Source organism: Motacilla alba, chromosome 4 (genome assembly GCF_015832195.1).
Source record: "Motacilla alba alba isolate MOTALB_02 chromosome 4, Motacilla_alba_V1.0_pri, whole genome shotgun sequence".
NCBI lineage: Eukaryota > Metazoa > Chordata > Aves > Passeriformes > Motacillidae > Motacilla > Motacilla alba.
Genome location: NC_052019.1, coordinates 42,561,012 through 42,587,362, shown reverse-complemented (window position 1 = coordinate 42,587,362; position 26,351 = coordinate 42,561,012). Strand labels below are relative to the sequence as shown.

General features: G+C 38.2%; 1 protein-coding gene across 2 annotated transcripts in view; it reads left to right on the top strand.

Moving 5' to 3' along the window:
* The window catches only part of MND1 (meiotic nuclear divisions 1), a 40,557-nt gene extending 15,270 nt beyond the window's left edge, over positions 1-25,287 (top strand). For both annotated transcript variants that reach the window (XM_038135700.1, XM_038135699.1), the window contains exons 5-8: positions 6,042-6,116; positions 7,886-8,000; positions 23,368-23,412; positions 25,042-25,287. In XM_038135700.1, coding sequence (XP_037991628.1) covers positions 6,042-6,116; positions 7,886-8,000; positions 23,368-23,412; positions 25,042-25,148 — 342 coding nt within the window. In that variant the 3' untranslated portion in view covers positions 25,149-25,287. The remainder of the gene's footprint in view (positions 1-6,041; positions 6,117-7,885; positions 8,001-23,367; positions 23,413-25,041) is intronic.
* The last annotated feature ends 1,064 nt before the right edge of the window (positions 25,288-26,351 follow it).

The window sequence follows — 26,351 nt, the reverse complement described above, 5'->3', positions numbered from 1 at the left end:
GAGTGAAGTGATCCTGTCCCTCTACTCAGTCCTGGTGAGGCAACATTTGAAGTTCTGTATCCGGTTCCAAGTTCCACAGTACAAGAGAGACATGGAGCTCCTGGAGGGGTCCAGTGAAGAGCTACTAAGTTGGTTGGGGGTCTGGAGAATCTCTCTTATGAGGAAGGGCTGCGGGGCCAGGCTTGTTCAGCCTCAAGAAGAGGTGACTGGGAGGGGACCTCCTTAATTTGTATAAATATCTAAAGAGTAGCTGTCAAGAGGATGGATTGAGGCACTTTTTGGTGGTGCAAAGCAGCAGGACAAGAGGCAGTGGGCAGAAACTGATGCACAGGAAGTTCTACCTGAAATGAGGAAGGTCACTGTACAGGTGACCAAGCACCAGCACAGGTTACCCAGAGGGGTTGTGGATTCTCCCCCACTGGAGATATTCAAGAAGAATCTGGACACAATCCTGTGCAGTGTGCTCTATGACAGCCCTGCTTGAGCAGGGATGTTGGACCAGATGATCCACTGTGGTCCCTTCCAACCTGACCAATTCTGTGATCCTTTTTCTCCAGAAAATTGAGTTTATTCCCTATCCTCTCCCAAGTTTTGAATTGACTCTTTCAAAGATTGCATTCAAGATCTTTTTTTGGTAAAATTTATATCATGTGTAAAGAGAAGAGAGTTCTTGAACATTTTTCCAATACACCTATATTGCAGTATTTAAAAAATAAAAAAGTTCTTATGAATACAGAAATATGGTGGGCCCTAACTCTTCCATTCTGTTTTTTTACAGTCAGTTTTCCTTCCATTTTATGATATTTTCTTGCTGAAAAAAATCTTGTTTATTCTTCAGTTTATGAGTTAAAAATTCTTACTCTATCTTGCTTTTGATCTCTACTCTTGTTCTTACCTGTATTTCCTGAACTATTGCAGTCTCCTAGTTGTTTCTTCTAAGTCTCACCAAATACAAATCCCTGCTTCATATTGCTGAAATTACTTAGAGTGGTGACTCAGGGTAAGACCTTGCATGCTGTTTTCTCTTCCTTTCACAAATGTTAAAAGATAGGAAAAGAATAGATCTTAATTGTATTTATGTAGCAAGTGTATGTTTGCTAATTGTGCCTCGCTGAGAGTTTAATGGGATGTTTATCACATCCCTGACTGAGGTCCCAGTGGACCTGGTGGCAGCTCCTGCTGTAGTTCAGTTCACTGGGTGGGTTATGTGGAGAAATGGCATTTCACGAGTGATACGGGACATCCCGAGATCAGAGCAGAAGCCACAGTATTGCAGGTCACAGGAGGGCTCTCCATGCTGTTGTGACCATGATTAGCTGGCTGCAAAGTTTGCTTACATGTATTTGGAAACTCTGGGAAGCATGGATTTGTGACTGTGTATGTAAAAGGAGTAGCTGTATGCCTGCTTAGTGTAGTACTTAAGAAAGCAGTTCTGCATTTCAGTGTGCTGCCCTTTGGATTTTTCTTCCTCTAAGTTTAGTCAACAGTAATTGTTAAGTGATTTCTTTTAGTAATGTTCTGTGCCTGTCTTTTAACACGAAAGTCTGTTTTCAATATTTTCAGATTGTTCTTTGGCTGTTGATCTTTGCATTTTTCCTCTCTACATGTTATTAGTCTCTTTTTAGCTTCAATTTTTTCTATCTTTCTTTAAAATCTAGAGGAATGCTTTGAAGTACTTTCTCTCCATGCCTTCTGTCAATTCTACTTAAGTTTTTCAGTAGTGAGTTGGTTTTCACATAGGAAAGAAATACACCTATCTACTGCTTAATGTTACCCGAAACCTCTTGAACTGCTTTTGTTTAAGCTGAAAGCAAACCATCCTTGCCTTTAGCCTGAAACAAGGCACAGTGAGCTTCAAACCCAAAGCAAATAACTTTGCAAGTTAGAAACAATTAAAAATGGATGTCCTTAATTCTTCTGTAGTGCCACAGTGAGTGGAGCTCCCAAGAGCAGTAGTTTTTAATACCATTTTTGGTTGAGTGTTTAGCTGAAGGAAAACCAAATGGATGATATTTCTCTTTCAAACCATAATGATAGTGAGTTAACAGCTGTGAGCACTCTTGGTGGTTAGCATGTGAGACCTTGGCTTGATTCTTGGCCAGTGAACATACTCAGGGGCTGGGTTTGCATGGTTTAAACTAGGTTTGTAGATATTTTAATATGATGGTGAGACAAGCTACATGTTTGGCGGGATACTGGTGGTTAGAGTGGTTAAAAAGGGAATTAGAAGGCATAGGACCAACAAAAACTTTTGCTGGAGAAAAAAAAAAGTAGTTTTTTATTCTAGAATAAAAGTCTATCAGACAGGTTTTGAAAAGGAATGGAACTGAAACCTGCTGCTGTTGTTCGTTGGGGTTAAACATTCCTCTTCCAAACGTACATCGGTGGCTTGCTGATGTGGAGCCCTGGTATTAATGTGTTCGTACTAGATTATAAATGATGTGAGTATGTCTAATCTGTGTTCTTTGATACAAACCAGACCCCAAGGTCCCTGATGGAACTGGTGGTTATCACCAGCACCCAGCACTTTGCACACTCAGAGTGCTGCACACATGTATAGCTAAACATTGTGATGCCTTTGCAAAGTAGGAAAAATCATCCCTTTGGGGATTTTGGGGGGACTTTGGGGGACTTTGGATTGTATCAATGTTTAAGGCTAGGGGCCATTTAATTGATCACATTGGTCTGTAAACTAAAGAAATTGTTCCCCAACTCTCCTGTTTTATAGATGCTAGTTACTTTCTTCATTAAACTGTCTTCTTGCAGGCTCCCACTGTGTTTTGAAAACATGAAAATGCTCTTGTGGAGAACATTTTTAACTTCTTAATTTTGAATTATTTAGTCTTCTCCCCTTTTCTTTCCCCTAGATGATGTTTTTGCAGCTTTCTTGCATCTTGCTTAATCATGTGCTGATTCAGAGCAGTCAGATAGGAGACATGAAACTTTGTAGGGGAGTAGAATCTCTCTGTACTTCTTCTCCACACCTGGTCAGTTACACTTGTGGCAGAAGGTTGTTCCTGTATCAGCCCAGACATCTCTCTCAAGAAACATAGAGGGCACACAGTATCTTTGTCTCTGGACCGGTCTCTGCTTTTGACAGGAGATAGATTTCTCTGAGTGGTTAATCTTCCTTGAGAAATTGTTTGCCATTTCCCCTGAAAAGTTGCTCCAAGGATTGAAATATTCCATTTGCTATTGTGCTTCTTTGCAGTCAGGCTTTTCTGCAGCTGGTGAGTGGGAAAGTAAGTCACTGTATTTGTCCAGGTGCAGTCGTTTGCTATCATACATACACAATGTTTGCATATTCTGCTTTTTTTTTTTATTTTTAATGCCCTATAAACTGTCATTTGCCATTTGCATTTGCCTTTCAATTAAGTATTGTATCATGTGTATCCATCCTTCCTCCGACTCCTTTACCCTTGCTGTCTTTCCTTCTTTCATTATAGTTATTTTCAGCTGTGTTCCCACCTCTCTATCCAAGCCTTTCTGCTTCTCCCGTAGTCATAGATTCTTTGTACAAACCCTGGCCATCTGTTCCTCACCCTTTGAATCCTTGTCCTGTGTTAGGGTTTTTTCTATATCTTGCCTCCTTCTGCTATTCCTTTCTGCATCCTCAGCTTTTATGTGTTGTTATAGAAGATAACCACCATGACTTCGAAATAATGCAGAAAGAGCTGAGGTGTCAATTTAATTCATAAATTTTTTGGTTATGTGAAATAATAATTAAAGAATAATTTAAAAATCTGAAAATACCCAAGCAATTAAAAGCTGTGAGTTAAGAAAGCAATATGTTAAATAAGAAGGTCTTCTAACCTCATGGCACAGCAACCTTGCATGTTGTGTAGGACAGAATCTAAGAAATTCCTTTATCTCCCATAGTTTGTCATTAGTGTCTCTTGCATTAGTAAATGATGTGGAATACAGAGGATCAAGAAAATTATAAGATGCCTTATTGGATGCTTCCATGCTGGAAACCAGCTTTTATGATTTGCACTGCCTTGAGAGCTCCTTCTATGCATCCATTTTAGAGAAAGCAGAAACATTCCTTAAGAACTTAATGAGTATGAAAAAAAAAAACGGAGGAAGTGACACCTTTATGACCTCTCTTGCAGAGAGCATTGGCTTCTTTGCAGTTGCAGTATAAGGGTCTAGGTAAGCTCCTTAGCTTCTCTATTTCCTCTGCAGGTTTTGTTCCAGAAAAATCTGTGTTCAGAGATGCCAAATGAAGTGCTCTGGGTTTTGTCTTCCCTGAACTGCAAACTGCATCTAAGTACTTGCCCTGTTCTGAACTGTATACCTCTGTTTAGTATGGCATCATGTGGGGACTAACACATCTACTCCTGTAAGAATTTTGTGGAAAGCCTGGAAGGAGTACTCTTTGACTATCCACCAAAATTAAGATGTTGGTGACTTCAAGCCACATAGTGAAACCCATGCCACCTCTGTGGTTTCTTGCACTGACAGCAGCAAGTAAATTAGCTGGACATATTTTTCCTCAAATTGAAGGAAACTAAAGCATTCATTTAGAAAGGGAACTTTCTTATCTGTATACATGCTCACACATGAATGAACACAGAGTAATTATTTTTAAAAATCAAGCTGTGAAAGGAAACACTAAACCCAGTGAGCTGCAGTTGGGCTGTATCCTAATCTTTATGGACCACCAGTATGGAGTTTCTTTGTACTGTTATGACTGACTCTGCCTGATATTTATCATACATTTGCATTTAATATTCTGAAAATACAGACCAAACATTAGTTTAAATTGAAATTGAGAAGAGATTATACCTCCAAAGAAGTTCAGTTTGTGTTGCATGAATGTATTTATATCAGCAGCATGATTTAACATTATGGTTAAATTATCAAGGCTGGGGATTGCAAGAAATATCTGGGAATGCTTTTGCACTCAGTGGGATCCTCAGTGAGAAAGGGAATGCAGAAGTGGAGGACTCATGTGGGGAATGTTGGGGTAGAGCAGAGTAAAAGCTGAGCTCTGACAGCTGTTCTTTTCACAATTAGTGCAATATACTGATTGGTGCTTTAGTTTTAAAACTCAAACAAAGGGTACTCAAAAAGCAATTTTTTTTTCTTTTGTGTTGGTTTCAGTGCAGTAACTGTATTTTATTAGAATTTTTTTTTCATTCTCGTTCACCTCATTTAACATTTTAAGGTGCTTTGTCTGATGTTGAATATGGTGTCCCTGAGCGTTGAGTCATAACTCCTGCTCAGCTTAAGAGTTTCCAAAGTATCTCTAGAAAACTGCCAACTGAACTGGAAGTGCCTGGTTCAAGATCGGTGGCAGGTTAATGGAGAGAGATCTCTGTTGGCAAATTATTTCTCCTGATGTAACAGAAAAATGGAAGGATTATTTGTACCAGCCCTGTGAGATTGCTCTGCCTTGGGCCTGAAGGAAGGCATCTCTGGGAGGTCTAGCAGTGCAAGGGCCACACAGTAAAAGGAGGCTGCAGCTTTGCGTGCCTTTGAACAGAGGCTTCTGTTCATCAGCATGTAAAAGGGGTTGGGGCCATGCCAGTGGCATACCAGACTTTGGGAACACCGGTGTCCGCAGCTGAGCAGGTGGACCTGCTGCAGCTTTTGTCACTGCTTCCATTGAATAGGGACAGCTGGAAAAGGACCAAAGGAAATCATCAGATCCAAAGCCTCCATATTACGGGGTCCTTTGCATAGAGATGCCAGATTATGGTGTGAAATAGGATTTTAGTCCCATGCTGAACATGCAGTATATAACAAGATTATGTGCCACAGGAATAAAAATTTCTTAGACTTGAAGTTGTTTCCTGTAATTCTTCTCTGTGGTTCAGAGCCTCAGATTTATATTTGGGCACTTTTGTCTTTATTTTGTCTTTATTTTTATTACATAAGTTACCCATGTATTTTAAAATATAAATTTTTTTAAACACGTGTATTTTAAAAAGACATATTCACTTGTTTATTTAAATACATTAATATGTATGCACATTTTATAGCTGTGTTTAATGTTACTGAAAAAGTTTGATTTTGTTTTTTGTTTTCTTTATCAGTTTGCTGAAAGCAGTCAGAAAAAAGAGGCTTTAGAAAAAAGCATTGAGAAATCAAAAATTGGACGTGAAGATACTGTAAGTTGCTTTGGGGGGAATGTAATCCTACAAGGTAATAGTACTACAAGTATGTACTTCTTGTAAAACTATTGTAGGACTTCCAAATGTTTTCAGATTTAAAAGTATCTTAAAATCTGCTAACTACAAGATTAGATGCTGGTTTGTTTTTTTTTTCAACTTATTTGTAGTATAGTTTCCTAAATTACTGTTCTGAGCAGTCATGTAAGCTTGGTGCTCTTTGCATGCTGAAGCTATTAATACTGCAAAAAATATATCTAGGCTTCCTGTGCTTGTCATAACCAACATATTAGTTAGAAATACTTTGTGTGGTATTCTAAGTTGCTGACTTGCACTGAGATGCTCAGTCTAAAGCGATTTAAACCTCCAATAAACACATACAGCCAGAAGCTTTCAGGAGGAATTGAATTTTGTAGGAAAGTGCCAAATCTTCAAATCCAAATTGTTTTGTAGAAACACTCTAGGTTTTCCCTATGTATGTTTCATTTACCTAGTAAGGAATAGAGTGAACCTTACCATCAAACTCTGTTAATATTGCAGTTCCACAAATTTAATTAAAACCTGCTTTTTGGCAGTGTCTTTAATGGGAATTCTTCATTCATTCATTCATTCATTCATTCACAATGGACTGTAATCAGAAATCACAGGCAGGTTTCTCACATAGTTGTGTTTGTCATGTTTCCAAACAAACTGTTTCAGCCTTGGGCTTCTCCAGCATGTGGCCTGCCCTACAGATGGCTATTGGTGTGGAAATCCTGTTCTGGCTGATGTTTCCATCGTTTTCATTCCTGATTATACATCAGGAAGAAGTCCTAAAAATCTAGATTGCAATGTAGGTCTCCAAGCATCTCACCTCCATACCTCAGCATCTGGAAACTTTTGATTTCCATTCTGCATTTTCAGAACATGCTGAATCCAAACTGTTGGCAAAAGCACTTGGAATATGCAAGTTTGGGGGGGTGTGGGGAGGGAACCCAACAACTGTAATAACAAATAACAATCCAAATCCAATAACACCTCAGACTGCCTGGGTTACCATGGTGATTGTCATTGGTAAGATCTCGATGGCTTACAAACTCATGCAATTTGGCTCTTCTAGGCTACCCTAGCTTGAGTTATTTGAAAATCAGCCAGTTCCAGTGTTTGTAACTACAGACTGAATTAGAAGTATGTGCTGAGCTGGCTGTGGGAGAGCTCATGTTGAGTCAGTGTCTGCAGATTCTTATTGATCAATAGAATCTTTGAGGTCAGTATTGTGTACAATCCTAGCAAAGACTACCATGTCATAAATGTATGAATTTATTTTTGAGACCATTGCTCTTAAATGGTGTGGAAAAAACACAAATTCAGAGGGTGTTCATACACAGCATCTCAATTTGTGGAAGGGTGGATAGTAGGTTTTTCTGTAATGCCATCTTTAATTACAAGATTAGCACTCCTAAATACTGCTTAACCTTTAAGCCCAATAATTAAGAGATCTCTTTGGAGTTTGTTAAACCATGGTTTAAAGGTTGTAGAAAATTGTTCTTTTGTTGATACATTTTTCCCTTAACTTTTTTCCTTCCAGTTGATATTCAGTATCATTTAGTGTCTCTGAGAATTCTGTGTAATAAAATAAAATGCTCAAGTGGTTCATAGACAGAAAGCAGTAGTGAAAGCAGCTTCTAAATTTGTATGGTTTTATTTTTTAAAAAACTTTGGGTCATAATTACTGTTTTTAATATTTGGGGTGGTTTTTTTTAATGTCCCAACATCCTTTGAATCCTCAGGCGGATCGTGCAGCTCTGCTGAAGGAACTTGCTGCCCTTCGGCAGAAAAAAGAGCAGCTAAAGACAGAAATAGACAAATACAGGGAATGCGATCCAGACGTGGTTGAAGAGATGCGTAAGTTGTACATTGTTTAAAGTGATCTTTTGCCTGAAAAGATCTGCACTTCTTTAGCCTAAAATCTGGTGTTCAGAGGTTAGTCAAAGAATAACTGCTTTTCTTTTTAAAGCTGAGCAATACAAAACAGGTACACTGACCATTTCTTTTCATGTTCCGTTCTATTATGCATGAGGTTTATTGATACTTACTCTGCCACCACCTGAGCAGTTAAGAAACAATCCTATAATTAAAATACGCTGATGCTTTAGAATTAACATCAGGATCATCCTTTCCAGAGCCATGTTAATTCTATAACTTGTGCTGTTCCCTGGAACGTGTGTAGGAAGAGGAGTCTCTAGCTGCCATTTGCCTTCAGTTTCGTGCTGTTAAGATGGGTATCTTTCTACTTTGTCTTGCCTTTTTAAAACCTAAACATTTCATTAGAGACACTTAATTGTCACTTACATGAAAGTAGGTTATCACAATCTTGACTGACTGTACTGTCTCTGACATGCTGGGTTTTGGTTGGAGTTTCTAACTGTAATGGAACAGAGAGAATGGTAAGTGATTTTAATACAGAATTTGGCACTGAAATATGCTTAATATTTTGATCTTAAGCATGAAAAATGAAAAGCATGCATGAAATTTTATTGAATTTTCTCTACTGCAGCTTTCATGTTTTATTTATTAGGCTCTTACATTGCTACCCAAGCACCACTGCATATTCAGGTTGCTATAATGCCAAAATGTTGTTACAAAGTGACGAGAAACAGGCCCAAAACTTTTTCTGAAAAGAGATGTGGCTAAATCTTTCTCCTTCCTTTTACTAACAAAGTCCACAGCTTTAGAGCTGTTCTGAGAGAAAGCCAGGAACATAAACAGAGTTGGCAGCACTCTCTAAATTTGGACAGATATTATTTATTTTGAGGAGCTGTGACATTTTTGTCAGCTGTGTTATCTTTCCCCAAAGATGTAATGGTATGCCAGGGAATAAGCAAACTTGAGACCTGAGGTTAGTTACTGTGCTGTAAATCCCTTGCGGCCTGCTCTCCTGAGGAGGAGACACATTCCAGCTGATTCCAGCTGTAAAAATGAATGAGGCTGGGCAGATAGCAACAGCAGAGGGATGTGTAACTTCAGGTATTTTAAGTGCTGAGGTACCCTTACAGTCAGCATCTCTTTTGAAGCAGTCACAGTGAGCACGTTCCTAAATACGGCACAAGGGAGCAAATCACAGCTGCAGTGCTAGGGCAAGCTGCATTAGCTGGTAACACGCAGACTTACCAGCTAAGTAAGTATCCTGGAAAGAAAGAAAAAAAGGGAAGGAAATGTAATACTTAGTTGCTTCAGTCATGCCCTTGTCTTTTGTCTGTATGTTGTGGGTTTGGGTTTTTTTGTCCAAATGTGTGGAAGCTCCATGTGAATTTCTGTGACGGACGGATGAGTGTTTAAGCGACCTGTGAGGTTAGCACTGTTGAGCTACCTGTAGGCTTCCCAGGGGAATATGCCATAGTGTTTCAAAATTAATTTATCCTTGAACTTAATTTTAGGTTTCTGCTTCATTGTATGTTTTGTCAGGCATTGCTACACTGGCAGTGTGCATTGTTGCTGGCAATGTATGAATGAATAAATGGTAGTGTCACTTTTGGGGAGTTAATGCCCTTGTCAAAGCTGGATGGAAGTTGACAGGCTTTATGGAAGAGATGGAATGGGAGGAAAAAAAAAAAGTCAAGGGTCATTTCTTTTGGTTCCAGAGTGCAGAAAAGTGCAAAGGCAAAAGTAAAAAGGCAATAAAGAATCTTAGGCAATGGAATGCATTCGGCTGGACATAAAAGTTATTGCTGCTGTTTCACAGAAAAAAAACCATATTATAAAAGTTACTCATTCACAGATTTTCAAGCTGCACGTGGGTGATACGATTTTCTACTTCTGTACAATTTAGATAACATAACCCTTGGGATTACTTTCAGTTAAATCACCTGAGCAGATTTCTAACTACCTTATTTTAGAGTCAGAGATGGCTGTTATGTTATGTAATCACACTCTTTTGAACAGTTGAATTGCTCAGTAAAATATATTTTGTAACGGACAGTTGTCACTTTCTACTTTTGGGTTTTCCCTCTTCCTCCTTGAATGACTCCAACCTGTAAGGAAATCTTCCCGATGCCCAGTGTAAAATTTCATCCTGTTAATTTCTCATCCTGTATGACAGAGAGCTGCCTTGATTCTTGTGGTATTTTAGGGCTATATCAAATTGTTGTCTGTTTTCACTGGCCTTCAAATTTGTTGAATGCTTTGCTGTGTCTTTTAAGTTGCCCCCTCCCTCAGCAGAGTTTTGCAGAAACAAACCAATTGCACAGCAGCAAGGCTCATTAAAATGTGCACGCACACACACACACACACACACACACATACATAATTTTCAGGGTCAAAACAAAAGTTTGAATGATTCATAGCAAATATCTGAAGACTCAGCTAAAAACTGAACATCTGTCTTTGCTTCCTGAGTCTCATGGTGGGAAAGTCAAACTTGACCATGTAACTAAATATATTACAATGCATATTCACAAGGGTGCAAATGGAAAAACTAATAACTCTGTTTTTTGCTGACTTCACTGTTTAGCTAGTTCACTAGTTTTAGTGTCACTAACAAATGTTTTGCTCTATGTTCTGGCTTAGTTTCCTTGGCTTTTGTATTAGAAGTACATTGCAGTATAAATTTTAATGCCTTCTCAAATTTACAGCATTTGAACACAGAATTTGTGTGTAACAAGTAACTAGAGTAAATAGCAGAAGCAACAAGATTTAGGGACTGACCACTAGAGGAAGCTACGTAATAGTCTGGTCTTGTGGATATATTCAGATAGTCTCATTTTACAGGAACAGTATTGTAAAAATATATATAGAACAGCAAAAGATGTGGATTTTTTTCTAATGGCCTCTGCAGTTCAGAAGTTTGTCTTTGCCAGTTGGTAATGTTGTTTAAGACACCTTCTGTGAATTAGGATTGATTAATAAATTATTTCTCAAAGGGAGTAAAACTAACAAGAATCATTTGAAGTAAAAAAAGCCAAACAAATAGTGGGATTTTATACTTTTCTATTCAACTCGTGACCCTGCTTCAGATGGTGCAGGGTCATTGTTTCTCACCTTTGAGGCAGGCCTATGTAGGCTGGAATATATACTCATGGGAGAGCAGGCATTGTAGAGAGATTTGTCTCTTATGTGACATAGCATGCACGTATGCAGAGTTGGAAGATATGATGCTCTAGATCCTCTAAAGGTTATGGTAGACAACAAAGCCATGGAGAGTGCAAGCTTACAATAGTTCAGGATTTATGCAGATTTTAATAAAGTCTACAGAAAAAGCTCCACCTAATATCAAGATTACCCTCCTGCATGTGTTTACACCAGAGAGAGGTGTTAGGGAGCTAATAAAATTTTTCTCATAATTAATTTTAGAGAAAAGTTTGTCTGGCAACATAAGTGTATAAATGGTAGGGACTTTCCTCTGAGTTGCTGGTCAGCTTGTAATTGGAAACAGCTAAACACTTTCAGTGCTTACTGTAAAATAAACATATCTAGAATTTCAAACTTCTTGTTCTTTTACTGCAATAAGAGGAGTGTTTGTTTATGCTTCATTAAAACATTGTTGGGCCTTTACTTTTTTTTCCACAATAGCCATGCTTTGTTACTATGTGCCTTTGGATGGGGCAGCTCTTTCAGAAATAGTTTCATACTGACTGCAGTGACTTCTGTGTGGTATGATTGCTAATATTTATGGGGCCTGGGATCTTGCCTGTCAGCATTCCTTTTTGATTTAGCATGTTTTTAGAATGTCTAGTTACTGATAACTTTTATGTCTTAGGCTTTTACCTTTAAAACAGGGATCTGAACATGTCTAGGCAAACTTGTTTTCTCAAAAATCAGCGAACTACCAGATACAACACAGGTAGCAGTTTTGGTGTCAACCTTTTTACTTTAGCTCTCTGTTTATTTTTAACCTCTAACAAGAGAGACAAGTGGTTCAAATGGACATGATTTCAAACTACAAATATCCACATAGTTATTCCTTTGACTCTCTGAATATGTGGTCTCAGAGGCATCACTGCCAGTCCAGTTCATGTTATTTTCTAAAACTAATACTTAGATGATTCTGTGAAAATAAATTTTGGTAAAACATCCAGACTTTACTGAATACCATGAAAATGTCACGTTGTATGTAATATGTACTTGAAAATGTCTTTTTTTTTCCTTTTAGGCCCTTCAAAAATTTCTAATTCTTATGTTTCTAAACAAGGAAAGTTTTAGCTTGACAAACTGAGGAATTGTCAGGGTACACAGACAGTATGAGAAAATCATTCTGTAGTGTTCCATTTTTTCATTCATCTTAATATCTGAAGGGTGAGTGCTGAAAAGTTAATGTTGATTTAGCTACTGGATTTTTTGGAGTGCATAGTTTGGGGGTTGTATTTTTGGGGGTGGTTTTTTTGTTGATACACCCAGCTATTCTCTTATGTTCAAATCAATTTGAAAATATGTTACACATATGCAGATGTACTTCATGTTACAAAAACTTTAGTACCAAGTGTTAGATTCTTTGGGGGATTCTTACTAAAGCTGGAAATAGTTCCTGTTCCTAGAAGAGAAAGAGTAGTGAAAAAATTAAGTGAAGATTGGACTATCCTGGCTAACAGAGAGACTTTAAAATAAGTTGCATCAGTTTTACTCAAAATGTGTCAGAATGCCAATAATTTACAAATGGTTTAATGGATTGTTGTTCAAAGATGGAGTGTTGTTCAGAAATTGTATCAGAAAGGTGGTTTAAACTAAAAAGCCTTGTCAGCAATATCGGCTAATGAACTATTAAGTATCTATTTTTTAAAATTTAATATTTCCACTTGGAAAAGTGGAAGTCTACAAATGATTTTAAGCCTGGTCTAGGTGCCACCAAGATCAATAGTGTACAGATGAAACCTTTAGAGAAAATGGTTTTTAAATCACCTTTAGGTGCAGTATGTTCAGTTTGCAATTAGGAGGATATTTCCTAGCTACTGACCATGAAATATGCACCTGGCATCTGAGAGACAAGCTGTGCTTCTTACAGTTTGTGCAGCAATGCCATTAACAAAGGTCTGCAGTTGGAAATTAGTCATTCTGCTGATGTTAGACTTGTGTCGTCACTCACACTTATGTTAGTCCTAGTGGGTTAAACTAAGCTTTCTTTTAAGTGAACCAGACACTTGCTTAAAAGTACATAGAAAAATAATGGTCATAAAAGCAAGAACTCCTCCTTTTAGTTAGTCTCATCTTACAGAGTATTGTTTATTTAATATATTTGTTTCCAGAGAATCTGGATGAGAATAGGACAGGAAATAGACAATAGATGTTCATGTATGTAACTTGCAGGCTATCTGCTACTAATCAAAACAAAACTACACAGCTCACACACCCACACCTTTTTTCCTCTTCATCATGGAGTACCAGCATATATATAGATGTGCACCAGTAACGAAAGGACGCATTTATTCTACTGGTTCTCAACTAATTGCAACAAACTGAGAATTTTGTTTTGTTTCCCTTGCTCCCTATACTGTTTTAGGAATGGCTTGTCATTCATTTGGAAGGTTGACAAATTAAATTACCTGTTCAAAAACTACATTAAAAGATAAATCAAACTTATGAAAACTAAACATAACTTAGTTTCTAGAAAGAATGAGGAATAATAAATGTACTTGAATGTAAACATAGTTTCATGCAGTAATGCTAAAATTTTAGCTGTTAAGTAAAGTTGAGAAAAGGAACAGGGTACTTAGTGAATGGAGTTACAAATGTGTACTTGGATTAGTGATCCAAGCTTCTTTGGTAATCATAAGAAACTGGATGGAGTTGCCAGTTTGAGCAGAGTATCTGCTTCTTTATCTTCAGCCCTTCTTTTTTTTTTTTTTTTTTAATTTTGAAAATCAAAGGAGGCTTGTTGCTTGCATTTCAACTATTGAAAAGGCTGGTCCTTTAACTAAGGAAACTCTTGCTAAGCAGAATCTGGCTGTGATTACCAGAGGCTGTAATGTAATGGCTTAAGAACCTTCCCTGACAAAAGCAAGTTAAGGAGTTCTCACCTTGACCCTTCATTCCAGTGCTGAAGTTCAGTGATAAAAGCAAGTTGTCAGCTCAGCTTAGGAACTGATGGTGTAGATGCTCGTATCTTGTAATGGACTCTCGTGAGGTCTTTGAAACCTCTCTTTCCATCGAGAAAATCTGAAGAAGTCTTTCATTGCCTTGTTCACAAGACTTCCGTACATGTGGTCATTTGTCATGTACCTCACAGAATTGTCTGTTGTGTGGTAGTGTCTCTGAAGGGCAACCAGGGATCTTCTGACCAGCTAGGAACAGGTAGCAAGTTTTCGTAAGGGCATTTTTATGAACTCTGCAATGAATTGAACTGTTAGAAAATGGATTTGAAAAAGCCTGAATGAGGGACCAACAGGACTATGTAAATGAGTGAGCAGCTTTTGGCACTTAGAAAGAAAGGAAAATATAACAGCCATGAAGAATAATGAATGAAGGGCCACCAGGTCAAACTGGGCAGCTTAAGAAGTGTCTGTACTTACATACCCAAGGCACAAAGCTTAAAGTGAAATGTGGAGCTTTTGGCTGAAGCTGGAAAGCTTAACTCCAGAAGGGTCATTTGACTTTCAGCAAAAGGCCTTTATTCTCTGCATTTCAGAGAATTTCTCTGTCTCTGTGTTTGGTCTTCAGATAAGAAGACCATGCATACTTGTGTTTTTATACCTCAAACACATTCTAGCCAGACTATTCTTAGGGAGTGTAAACTTAAGCCAACTTGCTTTAAAATGAAGCTGCATTTTAGATAGTTAAGCAAAAAGCTGTGTTTTGTCAGTGGGGCTTTTCTTGGACAACTCAGAAAGAAGGCAGTTGGAGGACCAAATCTTCAGATAATATATGTAGCAAACACCCTGCTTAAATGAATTTGCCACTCTGGAAGGTTACTTTTTCTTTAAATCAAATGAGAACACTCACAAGACATGTTTTTGTTCTTTTTCTTTATTTTGTTTCTTATTTGTTTATGTTGGAATGACAGAAAAAATAGTTAAAGTGAGAGGCTCAAAGGTGAAGTATGTGGAAATAGCTTTATTGTCTCTGCCAGTAAATTCTTATGGCAAAAGCTGTCGAGCTGCTTGGGAATGGTAGACACTTGATAAAATTTGTGATGTGGAAAATGGCTACTTATGGCTACATTTATGACACTCTTTTATTTAGGAGTGAATTGGCTTGTGGCTACATTTATGACTCTCTTCTATTTAGGAGTGCCCTGATGAAAGCATCTAATCTATAGATCCATTTATATATGAAACAAAAAGGCTTTTGTGGAGTAAGTATTTTGCTTCTGTTTTCCAGTGTTAGACCTGCTAGGTTAGTTGTGTATGGTAGCACTCATTCAGATAATTTTGATAAAGTTATGGTGATATTTGAAGGAATGTACTGGTCTATATATTTTCATGACTTTCACATGCAAAATTAGGTCAGGAAGGGTATTGTGGATTTTAGTTCATTGTCTTTATTGCTAACATGCAGGACTGTCAAATTGAGATCTTCCCTGGCCTTGCTTAAAGAAATGTATTGCTAAACTTTTACGTTAAAACATCTCCCATATTTTATGGGATGGTATGTTATGTTTTCATTCTGGCTTTATCTGGATAATGACTGTATATTCCTAATATAGATACCTTGTTCTATGGTATTTAACTGAAGATTTTGCAGGGCAGGATGTATAAGTGCAAGACTAATGTTGACACATTTGACAGTATTTCCAATGGTCTTTCTTCCCTTCTCACTTTAATGTCATATGAGCTAGTCTCACTGAAAAGAGCAGAATATCAGAGAAAGATTCAGAACAGAAAACCAATTTGGAAACACCTAGAACAGCACAGAAGTTTTCTCTTTGCCACTGTATCAGATCTTTGTAGATTGGGGGAAGTTTTGCTTTGGTGTTTTGACTCATTTTGCATGACACCGTTTTAAGGAAGGTAGGGAAATACAATCCTGATAAAACAGCAGTAGTGAAATCTCAAACTACTTTATAATGTGTGAGCAATTGATATCAAAAAGGGAGGTGGAATTGATGAAACTCTGTAATGTGGTCTGTCATGTATGTGCATCTGCTCAGTGTTTATATTAATGAGCTGGATAATACAATAGAAGATGTTCTGTTGTTATATTTGCAGATGATGAGACTAGAAGAGACTTCAAGGACAAAGGACAAAGTGCAATTTCAAAATTATCATGGCAAATTGCCAAGATAGTCTAATAAACACTGGATAGCATTCAGTAGTGGCAAATGCAAGGGTGTTACCTGTATTCAAGGATATTGTGCTAAACAAATGATCTGAGGTTGTTGGTTAAGTGGGGAGGATTTGAAAAAGATGTCAGAGTTACAGTAGTTTACAGGTTGAATATAAGAATTTTTGTTTTGCCAAGAAAAACCCCCATACTAAGATACAAAAGCAGTGATATAACCCACTATGAGATGTATGAAATAATCTTTCTGCTCGAGGCAGAAAGTGTGGCACTAAAGGCTTTAGCTTGGCTTCAGCTGTAACACAGTGTCAGTGTTGGATATCCTACCTGGTTATCATCTAATTTATTTCAAAGCATTCATATATTCATGTAACTAAGTGCTCAGAGTAGAGCAAAAGGACATTGAGCAATCACATTCTAAGAGACCAAAAAACTTTACAAAAGTTCTCAAAGGGCTCAAAAGACGATGATTCCTAGTGGGTTTTGCATATCTGTATCTCCTCAAGAAAAGATAAGGAATAGCCTGTTACTCAGGTTCATGGAGAAGATGGCAAAAAGTAATAGCCTTAAATTGTAGGGCCAGAAAATTGGAAACCTTAAAAACAGGCAACAAACACCTCAGAAATGGCATAGGTAAAGTTGAATATGCCTTGAGTTGTGGTGACAGCGACCAGAGAATCTCTTGCGATGCCTTCCACACTCTTCTCTACAATGTCTGTGACTCATGAGGTCACAGCAGATTGCAATCCACATCTGGCCAAAACTGTGGTGCCCTGGGATGTGAAATATGGTTGTGAAATACAGTTCAGCAGCTCATAAGTGTGCAAGTCATTTAGCTGTGCTGAAGGTGCAGCATTTATTATTAGTGAATGAAGTGCGGAAGGAAGAGATGCCCAGTGCAAGAAAAAGAGTGGTGTCAGGGAGCCCTGAATCAGCCCTGAATCAAGTTGGTGTGCTTGTTTCTGCTTTGCAAGCTCTTTGCTTCCCTCTGCTCTTTGGATGAAAATGGATGTATTTTAGTTATGCAACTAAGATTTCAGTATGGGTTTTCAAGTACAACACTTGAAAGGTAAATGGTCTTTTTCTGTAGGTACATGAATATAGTAAACTTAAGTGCAAGAGCATGTCTTGCATAGAGAAATTTTTTGGTAGCAATTCTGACAAATTCTGTTGGACGTTTTTCAAGGAGATCCTGTGTACATACTGATGAAATTTGACAGTGTGACCTTTTCATACAGGACAGAGGGAGTTTTTTGCTGATGAGACTTGACACTTTTTTCAAAAACACTGATAGAGATCGCAGACTCTTTAAAAGCATATTCTCAGCAATGTGGATCAACTTCTTAGTAGCTTTACTGTGCACTGCTACGTCTCACCAGGTAGACAAGACTGGCACTGTGGTATCTATTTGCTCAGGTTCATTTTCAAGCATATATACACAGGTGTTGCAGCTTAATGCATATATCAGTATTCTTGAGTATTTTTCTATCTCAAATAGCTTATATTGTGTTCAGTGCTTTTCAGAATAGTTGTAGATCAGTAGGTAGTATTCATAACTGTCAGTACTTTTTCTTGTAGCGCTGAAACTTTATTCAGAGTCTAAAATAAGTCAGTATAAAAAGTTGTGTTGAGTTTGTGATGCCATTTAAATGAGAAATCATATTTACATATTGATTTGAATTTAGTCATGAATTCTGAAGCATTGTGACCTGTTGATAAATATCGTGAGGAAAAGTGTTGTGTAGGATACTGGAGTATGGGGGAAGAGTGATGTGTTATTTTGGATTCAAAGGAGTGGACAGAATTCTGATGTGCTATCACTTTCTACACAGCAGCTCTTTATTCTGTTTATAAGAGGAAATGCCTCTTTGGGAAGCATGGGGGAGGATAAAGATTTCCAATAGTATGGAGGTATCTGCCTGGTACAGGGTTACAAAACATTGTAAAGCTCTTCTTGCCACATTGCAATTCAGCCTGTTGACAGTGTTGTAGATTACTTATTCTCAAGGATACTCAAATATGGACCTTAAGAAGCCACTTCATCACATCATTTCCATAAATAGCCTCCAATGCCAAACCATGGGCTCTCGATCAGAGTCTGTGGTGTCAGTTTGCAAACGGACATGTGGGTAGGAATTACTAGGCAATAACCTTTTGTACTTTCTGTGGATGACAGATGTATAATTTCCATGCTCACCTTCTACCCTGGCCTTTGGAGATGGGATCTTTATTTGCATGACATGTTTTCATTAGTGGGAAGAATTTTGGAAACTGCATCACAGGATATTGTAGTGATGCTACCCCAGGAGAAGTAGGAAAACAAGTCTGTCACTGTCATGATGGCAAGGTAATGTTTCTGGAAAGTAAGGGCAACCTATGTGCCGGAGAATGATTATCCACTGCCTTCTGCAGAGTGTTATCCAGAGTCATGGGAGGTTCAAGTTCACATACAGTTCCTACTGTAGTTGCCATTTTTCATCTTTGAATTCAGTCTAAGTGAATGCATATTTATTACAGGAATTCAAATCCACTTAATGCACTTAATTTACCCTGACCGGTTTCACGAGACAGATTGGGAATCTTTGGGCTAATAATCCTCCCTGGTCCCTGAGAACAGTTGCAGCTGTTCCTGTGTTTCATGCAGAGGAATTGTGATCCATGCTGTAAGATTACTCCCTCGCCCACATGCTGGAGACTGCAGTTGTATTTTGCATCTGTCTGCTAACACCCTACAGGCTGATGGGTGACTCTCTCCTTGGTAAGGTGCTTATTCCCTCTGCAGTCATGTGCCTTTTAAGTGAGGAAGTCCATACCATTTTCTTGTGGTATTACTTATGGTAGGTCAAAACTGGCACCGAAGGGTGTAAGCTTTGTAAATACAATTAGCTTTGTTATTCTAGGGAAGTAGAGGTTCCTGCACCTAGAAGTTCTTCAAGTTATCCAGCAAATGCCAGAGTAGGATCTAGGAGATCAAAAAAAGCTACAGCTCTTTGTTCGTTTCTGCCAGCTCAGGTGATTGTGAGCTGATTCTGGCCATTGGTTAGTTGTTGATTTGTTTCTTTTACTATAGTTACCAGAACTATAATATGGCGCCTTTACAATCTGAATTTGAGTACTGCTCCATGACTGTATCCTTAGTGTTTCTGTAATGGTACAAGTGAGACTTAAAAATGTTTTTAGGAAGAACCTGAAGTACATTTGGAAAATGTTTCTGAGGAGATGGTGGTGGTTGTTGCTATCACCATTGGTTTTTGCCCTGTAGAAATTTTTGAGACTTCTACAGCTTTTGGCTATTCAATTTTGGAATGCAAATAGGATTTTTAATTTCAGCCATCTCCTCCTCCCAGTGAAAAAAGTGAGAGAATCTGGGAGAAGGAAAAAGGAGGCTGTAGTTCTGCAGTATGCTGAGAATGACTGTAGGGGCTTCCTGAATCAGATCAGAAACATTATGGACTTACACTGATTTGAGTCAATATATAGTGCCTGTTGAGATTTGTTAGTAACACTGCTGTGCTGATATTCTGTGCTGCTGGCCTTGACTTCTGACCAGGTGAGGTCCATTTGCTTTAGAAGATTCTTGGTGCGCCTCTGACAGCTGTCCACACGCCCTTTTGTCACCTCTGTATCCTGGTCTGCTCTAAAATACCTGCAGGTCACTGGTAGAATGCCACTTATCTGCATTGAAAAGCATGTTTTCAACCCACCCTCATTTCCTTTTTAGACATTTACTGTGGCAGGACCTTCCTTTCCATACCTTTGCTTTCCTCTGTGGGGATAGAGGGGATTGTCCCTGTGATAAGGACAGTCACAATATGCTTGGGATAATCGTTCAGCTCCCAGAATCTGGGCTTTTTGAGTTCGCTGCAGTTCTCCAGAGATACTAGGGGTCGAGGGGAAAAAGAAAACTTTCATGAGGACTGGTCAAAATAACTCTCTGTCATGTAGCCTTTCACTGTTTTGGGCATATTTCCAGCTGTGTTTTGCTGACATAACAGACCAGCACTTCACGTCTTGCTGCTCCTGGGCCTTGCATTGCTGGACATACAGTGGTTGCTTTTGTTCAGTTTTGGAGACAAAAATGCAAGCTTCCATTTTCTTTCTTAGAAAATGCCAAATGTGCCTGAAACTAGTCAGCAGAGGATACAGGTATGTGCCTTTGCCAAATAAATGACTTGTATCCTGCAGACAAGGGAATGGGAAAGTCTCTTGATTCATTGTCACACAAATAAGTGAAATAAATATGTAATGTCCAGAACAAATGGATTGTTTTGCAGCTTCCAGACAGCAATCACATATATTGTGATATATGCAGATGTACACATACAGACTGTAACTAGAACCTAATGATAATGAGAACATCTGGAAGCATCTGGAAAAAGTTGCCTGCTCTGTTGCTCACCTCTACTGCATATTTGGCCTTTCATTGTCTTGTGCAGATTCAGTACTGGAGTACTGTTTAGTAGTTGCCAAAAATCAAGTTCAGTTAGAGCAGCTCTGGTGAGCAGGAGGATCAGAAGGACTCCAGCCAAGTTTGGAACTCCATGGTTGTGATGGTTTTGGCAATTAGCCAGTTGCCCTTAGTGCTGTGTTTGAGTTTTTCCTTTTTACAGTTTCACACAGTTGGTGTCCTGATTCCGTTTTGGAGTGTATATTTTTGAGTTCCCATGCTATTGCTCTCTTCAGATTTTGAGCTTCTTTTTCAGTGCAGTCTAAAAACCAACCTGTCTGTGTGATCCCTTGGAGCTACAGAACAAGCAGTCAGAAGTAGCATGACTTGGAGTTAGCTACACCCATACATAAAGTAGGTGTGTCAGGTGGTGTCTGCTTCACTACTCCCACTTTCCCTCATCCTCCATGCCCGTATACAATACAGATAGTGTGACCAATGAAAGTCCCAACAAGCAACTATGAAAGAGTTCTAGAAAGCAGTGAAGGTGCAGAGTTCTTAATTTCTGACAGTTCTTGTGAGGTCTCTGGAAGATCCTGGCAATGATGCAGATGTGGCTGGTGTCTGTGGCTGGAGATGCAGGTCCAAAACTATCAAAGCCTGTCTATTGTTCCTCTTCCGGGCATGGTATTGGTTGCAGCAGACACACAAGATCATGCAGTGGAATCATAGGTGAGACTTAAGACTGATCCCAAGGGACTTAAATCTTGTCTTCAGATAGCTAAATGTTCACCTGTAGCCATGAGACACTGGGGGTTATATGTCTTGTCTATCTGTCTGTCTGTATTTCCCCATTATAGCTTCCTGCTCTCACTACCATTTTTTCATTTCTAGCCACAACTCGGTTATAGGCAGTGACTGCCAGTTCTAACTTGTTGTCCAGCCTATGTCTGTCATCACCTCAGCCTTTTCTTTGACAGAGGTGTGAAGTCACATTTTCAGAGCACTTGATCACGTATGTGTATTTTAGCACACGTGAGCAGTGTTTGCAGGGTGAGGGCACCATGCTGCCACTGTTGTGCTGGTCAGCTGCTTCCAGCAAAGCTGTGCTTTCTGCTGAGACCTCGCACGTGCTGTGGAATAGGTTGGCTCACCCACCACCAGGATGCTGTCACCTCACAGCTCTGGATCTATGGAGTTGTTTAATGCCATCCCACTTTCCTTCACTTCATTTCAAACTTCATTACTTGGAGTCAAATACAGCTCTCAAGATTTACAGTAGAATTTTAGAAAAATGCTGAGGGAAGTATCATAGGTCACACATTTAAAGTCTTGACTAGTGGAAGCTCTTACTCTGCCGACTTGCTTTAAATAGGGTTAGGTTAGGTACTGTTCCAAAAGCCATTACAAGTTTGTTGTCAGTGCTGCCAGTTGTGGAACTAAACAAGTGGGGATGGCAGCAAGCATTCAGCAAAGGAAATAAAAAATACCTCTCTCAGGCTAGGAACAACTTGAATTTCTGATGCATGCAAGCAAGCAAAAATGCCATTTTCTCTCTCACTCATTTTTTGCTCGTCTGTTTTGCTTTTCTTTGTGCTGTGCTCAAACTTTCTAATTGTAGGCCAATTTTAGAAACTATATTGAAATAGTATATTACTCCAATGTAAACGTTTTTCATATCAGTTACCGGAGTATTAAGGCTGGAATAATGAGTACTTCCCTTCCTGTGTGCTAGCAGATGATTTTTCAACATAATTTGATTTTGCTTAAAGTTTAGTGTGTATAACAATGGGTACCTGATCATGTATTCATATCTCAGTACCCTGGAGACAAGTTTCATGTTGACCATTCAAATGAGTATTATCATGCAAGTACTAACAAGACTGACTGGGAATAACTAAGTTACATGTAGGCGTGAGAACCAGAATGATTCTGATAAATTCCCACGTTACAGCCTAACCTGCTTGATTCAATTCAGTACGTACTTTAATGGGAGCAAGGTGATCTAACAGGAATTCTTCTTGATTGTTTTGCCTCATGGAAACTATACAAAACCTCCTTGTAGTAATGGTAATTTGCTATTATGTGTTTAGTTCTGGAGTGGTGTTAAGGGCCATAAGCCAAGTTTAATCGCCAGAAACATTATTTTGTCCTAATTTCATTGAGGGGTTCTCAAAGCCATGGAGACATTCCAGAGCTATATCATAAACTTTTGAATTTATATGATAGACTGCTGCCTTGTCATTTTCCTTATCTGTATAGAGTCATGCATACCCATGTGATGGTTTACTTATGTATAGAGAGGATTATGAAATATTTTCCATCTCTGTTGACTCTGGTATCTTCAGGCCATGTATAGTTCAAATCTTGGTGAAGACAATTAAGCCCCTAGGCAAGCCAAACTGGGGTTATTTTATTTTAAAATACACTTTAAAAATTTATAGTAGTTCATATGATATCTTATGCTTTTCGCTCCTCTTTTTCTTTAACCTAGCTTTGTGCTTCCTGGAACCTTAAAAATGTAAAACAAGTGTTTGGAAGCAGTAGAATAACTTCCTTACATTGTGTGGCTCCATAAAAATGACATCAATAAAAATTTAGTATCTATGCCTTGAAACTATGTGCTGATTTTACTGTGATGTATGCTTTTATTGTTGTTGGTGTTTTTCTCTGTTTCAGGTCAAACAAACCAAGTGGCCAAGGAGGCAGCCAACAGATGGACTGGTGTGTATTGCATTGAGGCAGCTTCACACTAGAGCAGTTTCAGTAAAAGACCTACTCAGTGTTAAGAACTTTAAATTTGATTAGGATTTGACATAGGATAGTCCTCACAAAAACACAGAGAAATTTATTTTACTTTTAAAACTTAGGATTCAACAAATACATCTCAGTTTTGTTACTGAATATACTTCATATGCCATAACAGATTTGTCCTTCTGGTGCTGTCTTGTACACTGTGTTAAATCCTGTAACTTGTTTCCTTGGATGAGTTAAAATCTCTTAAGATGAGGAAAGCACTAGAGACTGGAAATGGTGATGCCCAGGTATTCAGAAAGTTTAATTCTATTCTGAATGTTCATTTCTTTCTTAAGAGTAGAATGTTTTGTGGAATCTTATTGCTACTACCATGTGGTGGATGCTGATACAAAGTGGATATTTCTCAAACCAGTTGATCAGTTTTGACAGGTAAAATGTTGCATACTTTTAAGGAATGTTACTGTGATGACATTCATGTGGAAGTTAACTCAATTTTCTGAAGCTTTGCTGTATTCATTCTCATTTTTGCAAAGCAAACAATTTATCTGTCCTTATTGTTTTAAAAATTATTTAGAATATTATTTATAATTTTTTTGTCTAGAATAGCTCTCCTACTGCTGGACTGCTTGCTATCATTGGTTGTGCCAAGTGCAGCAGGATATCATTGTCTTACTTTTTGGACTATTATTTTATATCTGGGTTGTTTACTGCATTTGGGGAAATAAAATTATGTGTTCTGGGAGTCATCAGGTCTTTCTGCTGTTGGTGACAGGCTGTTCTCAAGGCCTCAAATGAGGTAAAGGAACTGTGCCTCAGCCTGTAGAAAGTACTTTGCTATTCAATTAGACAATTTGGTTATATGCTGCAGCATATTTTTATTTTGAAGAGACAGTTTCAAAACCAAATGTGTGATGGTTAAAAAAAAAGGAAAAATATCTCTAAGCTGTTCAGAGACAGGGAACACTTCCTCTCTTAAGGAATGCTGCAATTTATGGGTGTTAAAAATGATGTAATGATTTTCAGTAAATGCTGCAGTGAAAAATTATGTTAAATTGAACAAAATGTATATGTTAAAGTAATGTCATGCTAAAAAGAGAAGTCCTGACTAAAATAAAGCTTCTTGAATGTCTTTTTTTAAATTTCAAAAAATACAGTGTCTGAACAAACACACGGGACTAGAAAGGACCTTACAGTAAATTTAAATCCAATTTTTATAGCTGTAGACAGTCACATAGTAGGTGTCTAGTTGAAGAAGGACATATAAAATACTTACTGTGCATATTCACACTTACCTCATCACTATAGCAAGCTTACAGTGTAATCGTATCTTTCAGTCTCCTTGTAAAAGAGGAGCAAGAAAAGATAAAGATAACATATTTTTATTCACTGCTAAGTAAATTATTTCCTCTTTTTTGGAGGTTATTAACAAAACCCTGACATTTTCTGTTCTAAATCTACTTGATAATGATGTTCCCCACTATGTACCTTTTTCATACAGGCAAGAGATACTGCAAATGGAAGGATTTTGTTGTAGCCGAGACTATAATTCATGCTTTCCTAAACACTCAAAATGAATGTTTTTCATTCTGTTTACAGATAACATCTTTTCAATAAAGTCCTGGGCCAAGCGTAAATTTGGATTTGAAGAGAGCAGAATAGATAAAGGTTTTGGAATCCCAGAAGATTTGGATTACATTGATTAGTGTTCAATTGATGGCTGACACAGTTGTACATAGTATGTTATATATTCATAGCTGCCATTAAAATGTGAATCCTCTCCAAAAAGGTGACCACCCTTTAATTTGCTGGTTTTGTTAAGGTTAATAAAATACTAAAAATATTTGTTGCCTTTTTTTTTCTTGTCCTCTGCAGATAGTAAATCTCATGGCTTCTTCTGTGAGACAGGCTTAGCATGGACAGAGGTTATAGGGAATAATTACAAAGTCTTGAGACTGGATTTAACTCTTCCTTTGCTTAACTGGGAGTAGTATGTACTAAGAGCTAGAAGCTCCAGGGACTTATGTTTAAACATGTTGAAGGCTTTGGAGTGAGAATAACTGGGAACAATATGGAATAGAATGATTTTTTCCCTCTTCTCACCAATGAAATAGAAAAGAGGCATAATCCATTAATGGAAAACAGTGAGACAGTAAGGAGGTGAGTAGAAAGACTGAGGTCTGGTTTCTGGTAATTTTTTATTGTGCTGCTAGAACTGCTTGTAAGTTTAGTGGTAAAATTTTATTTGTTGTTGGAAAATACTAGTGCAACAGAGCTGAATCTGTTCCAGAAAATATATTGGATTTGACACTGAGAAAGCTGATCTAGTCAAGAGTGTATCTGCATAGAAGGGGGAGCAAAGAGCACTCATCCCTTCACACCACTGTGCACCAAGATTTAGGATGTTTATCTGGAATGTGAGAGACTGAATTCAATTTACTGTTAAAAACTGAGCATTTTTGGGTTTATGCACATTTTTCAATTTCAGGTTAAAAGCGCAGCCAGCCAAAATAATAACAGATTACCAGCAGCTCTTTTTTTTTTTTAATGAAGTTTTTGAAGAACCTCACTTTGTATCAGGTTCTGGTTTCTAGTTGTGATCAGTGCATAGCTGCAGCAAGAGAGGTGGTCAGTGGAGACTGGTGTTTACCTTCCATAGCTGTGGATTGCAAGATGGCATTTCTGCTGTAGGGCTCTGGAGGATTTAATCTTTACCTTTAGGAGGTAGGCAGGCCTGCTGCCAGCTATCACTGAAAAGTGTCTGTCCACCTTTTATGTAACATCTGATAAGAAAGCATTGCTGAAATGTGGCATTTGTCTGGAAATGTGCCCAGAAATCTGTCTCCTGTGACCTTTCCAATTAAAAAGTTTCCTAGAAGTTCAGAGCATGTTATGATTTCAGGTATGCC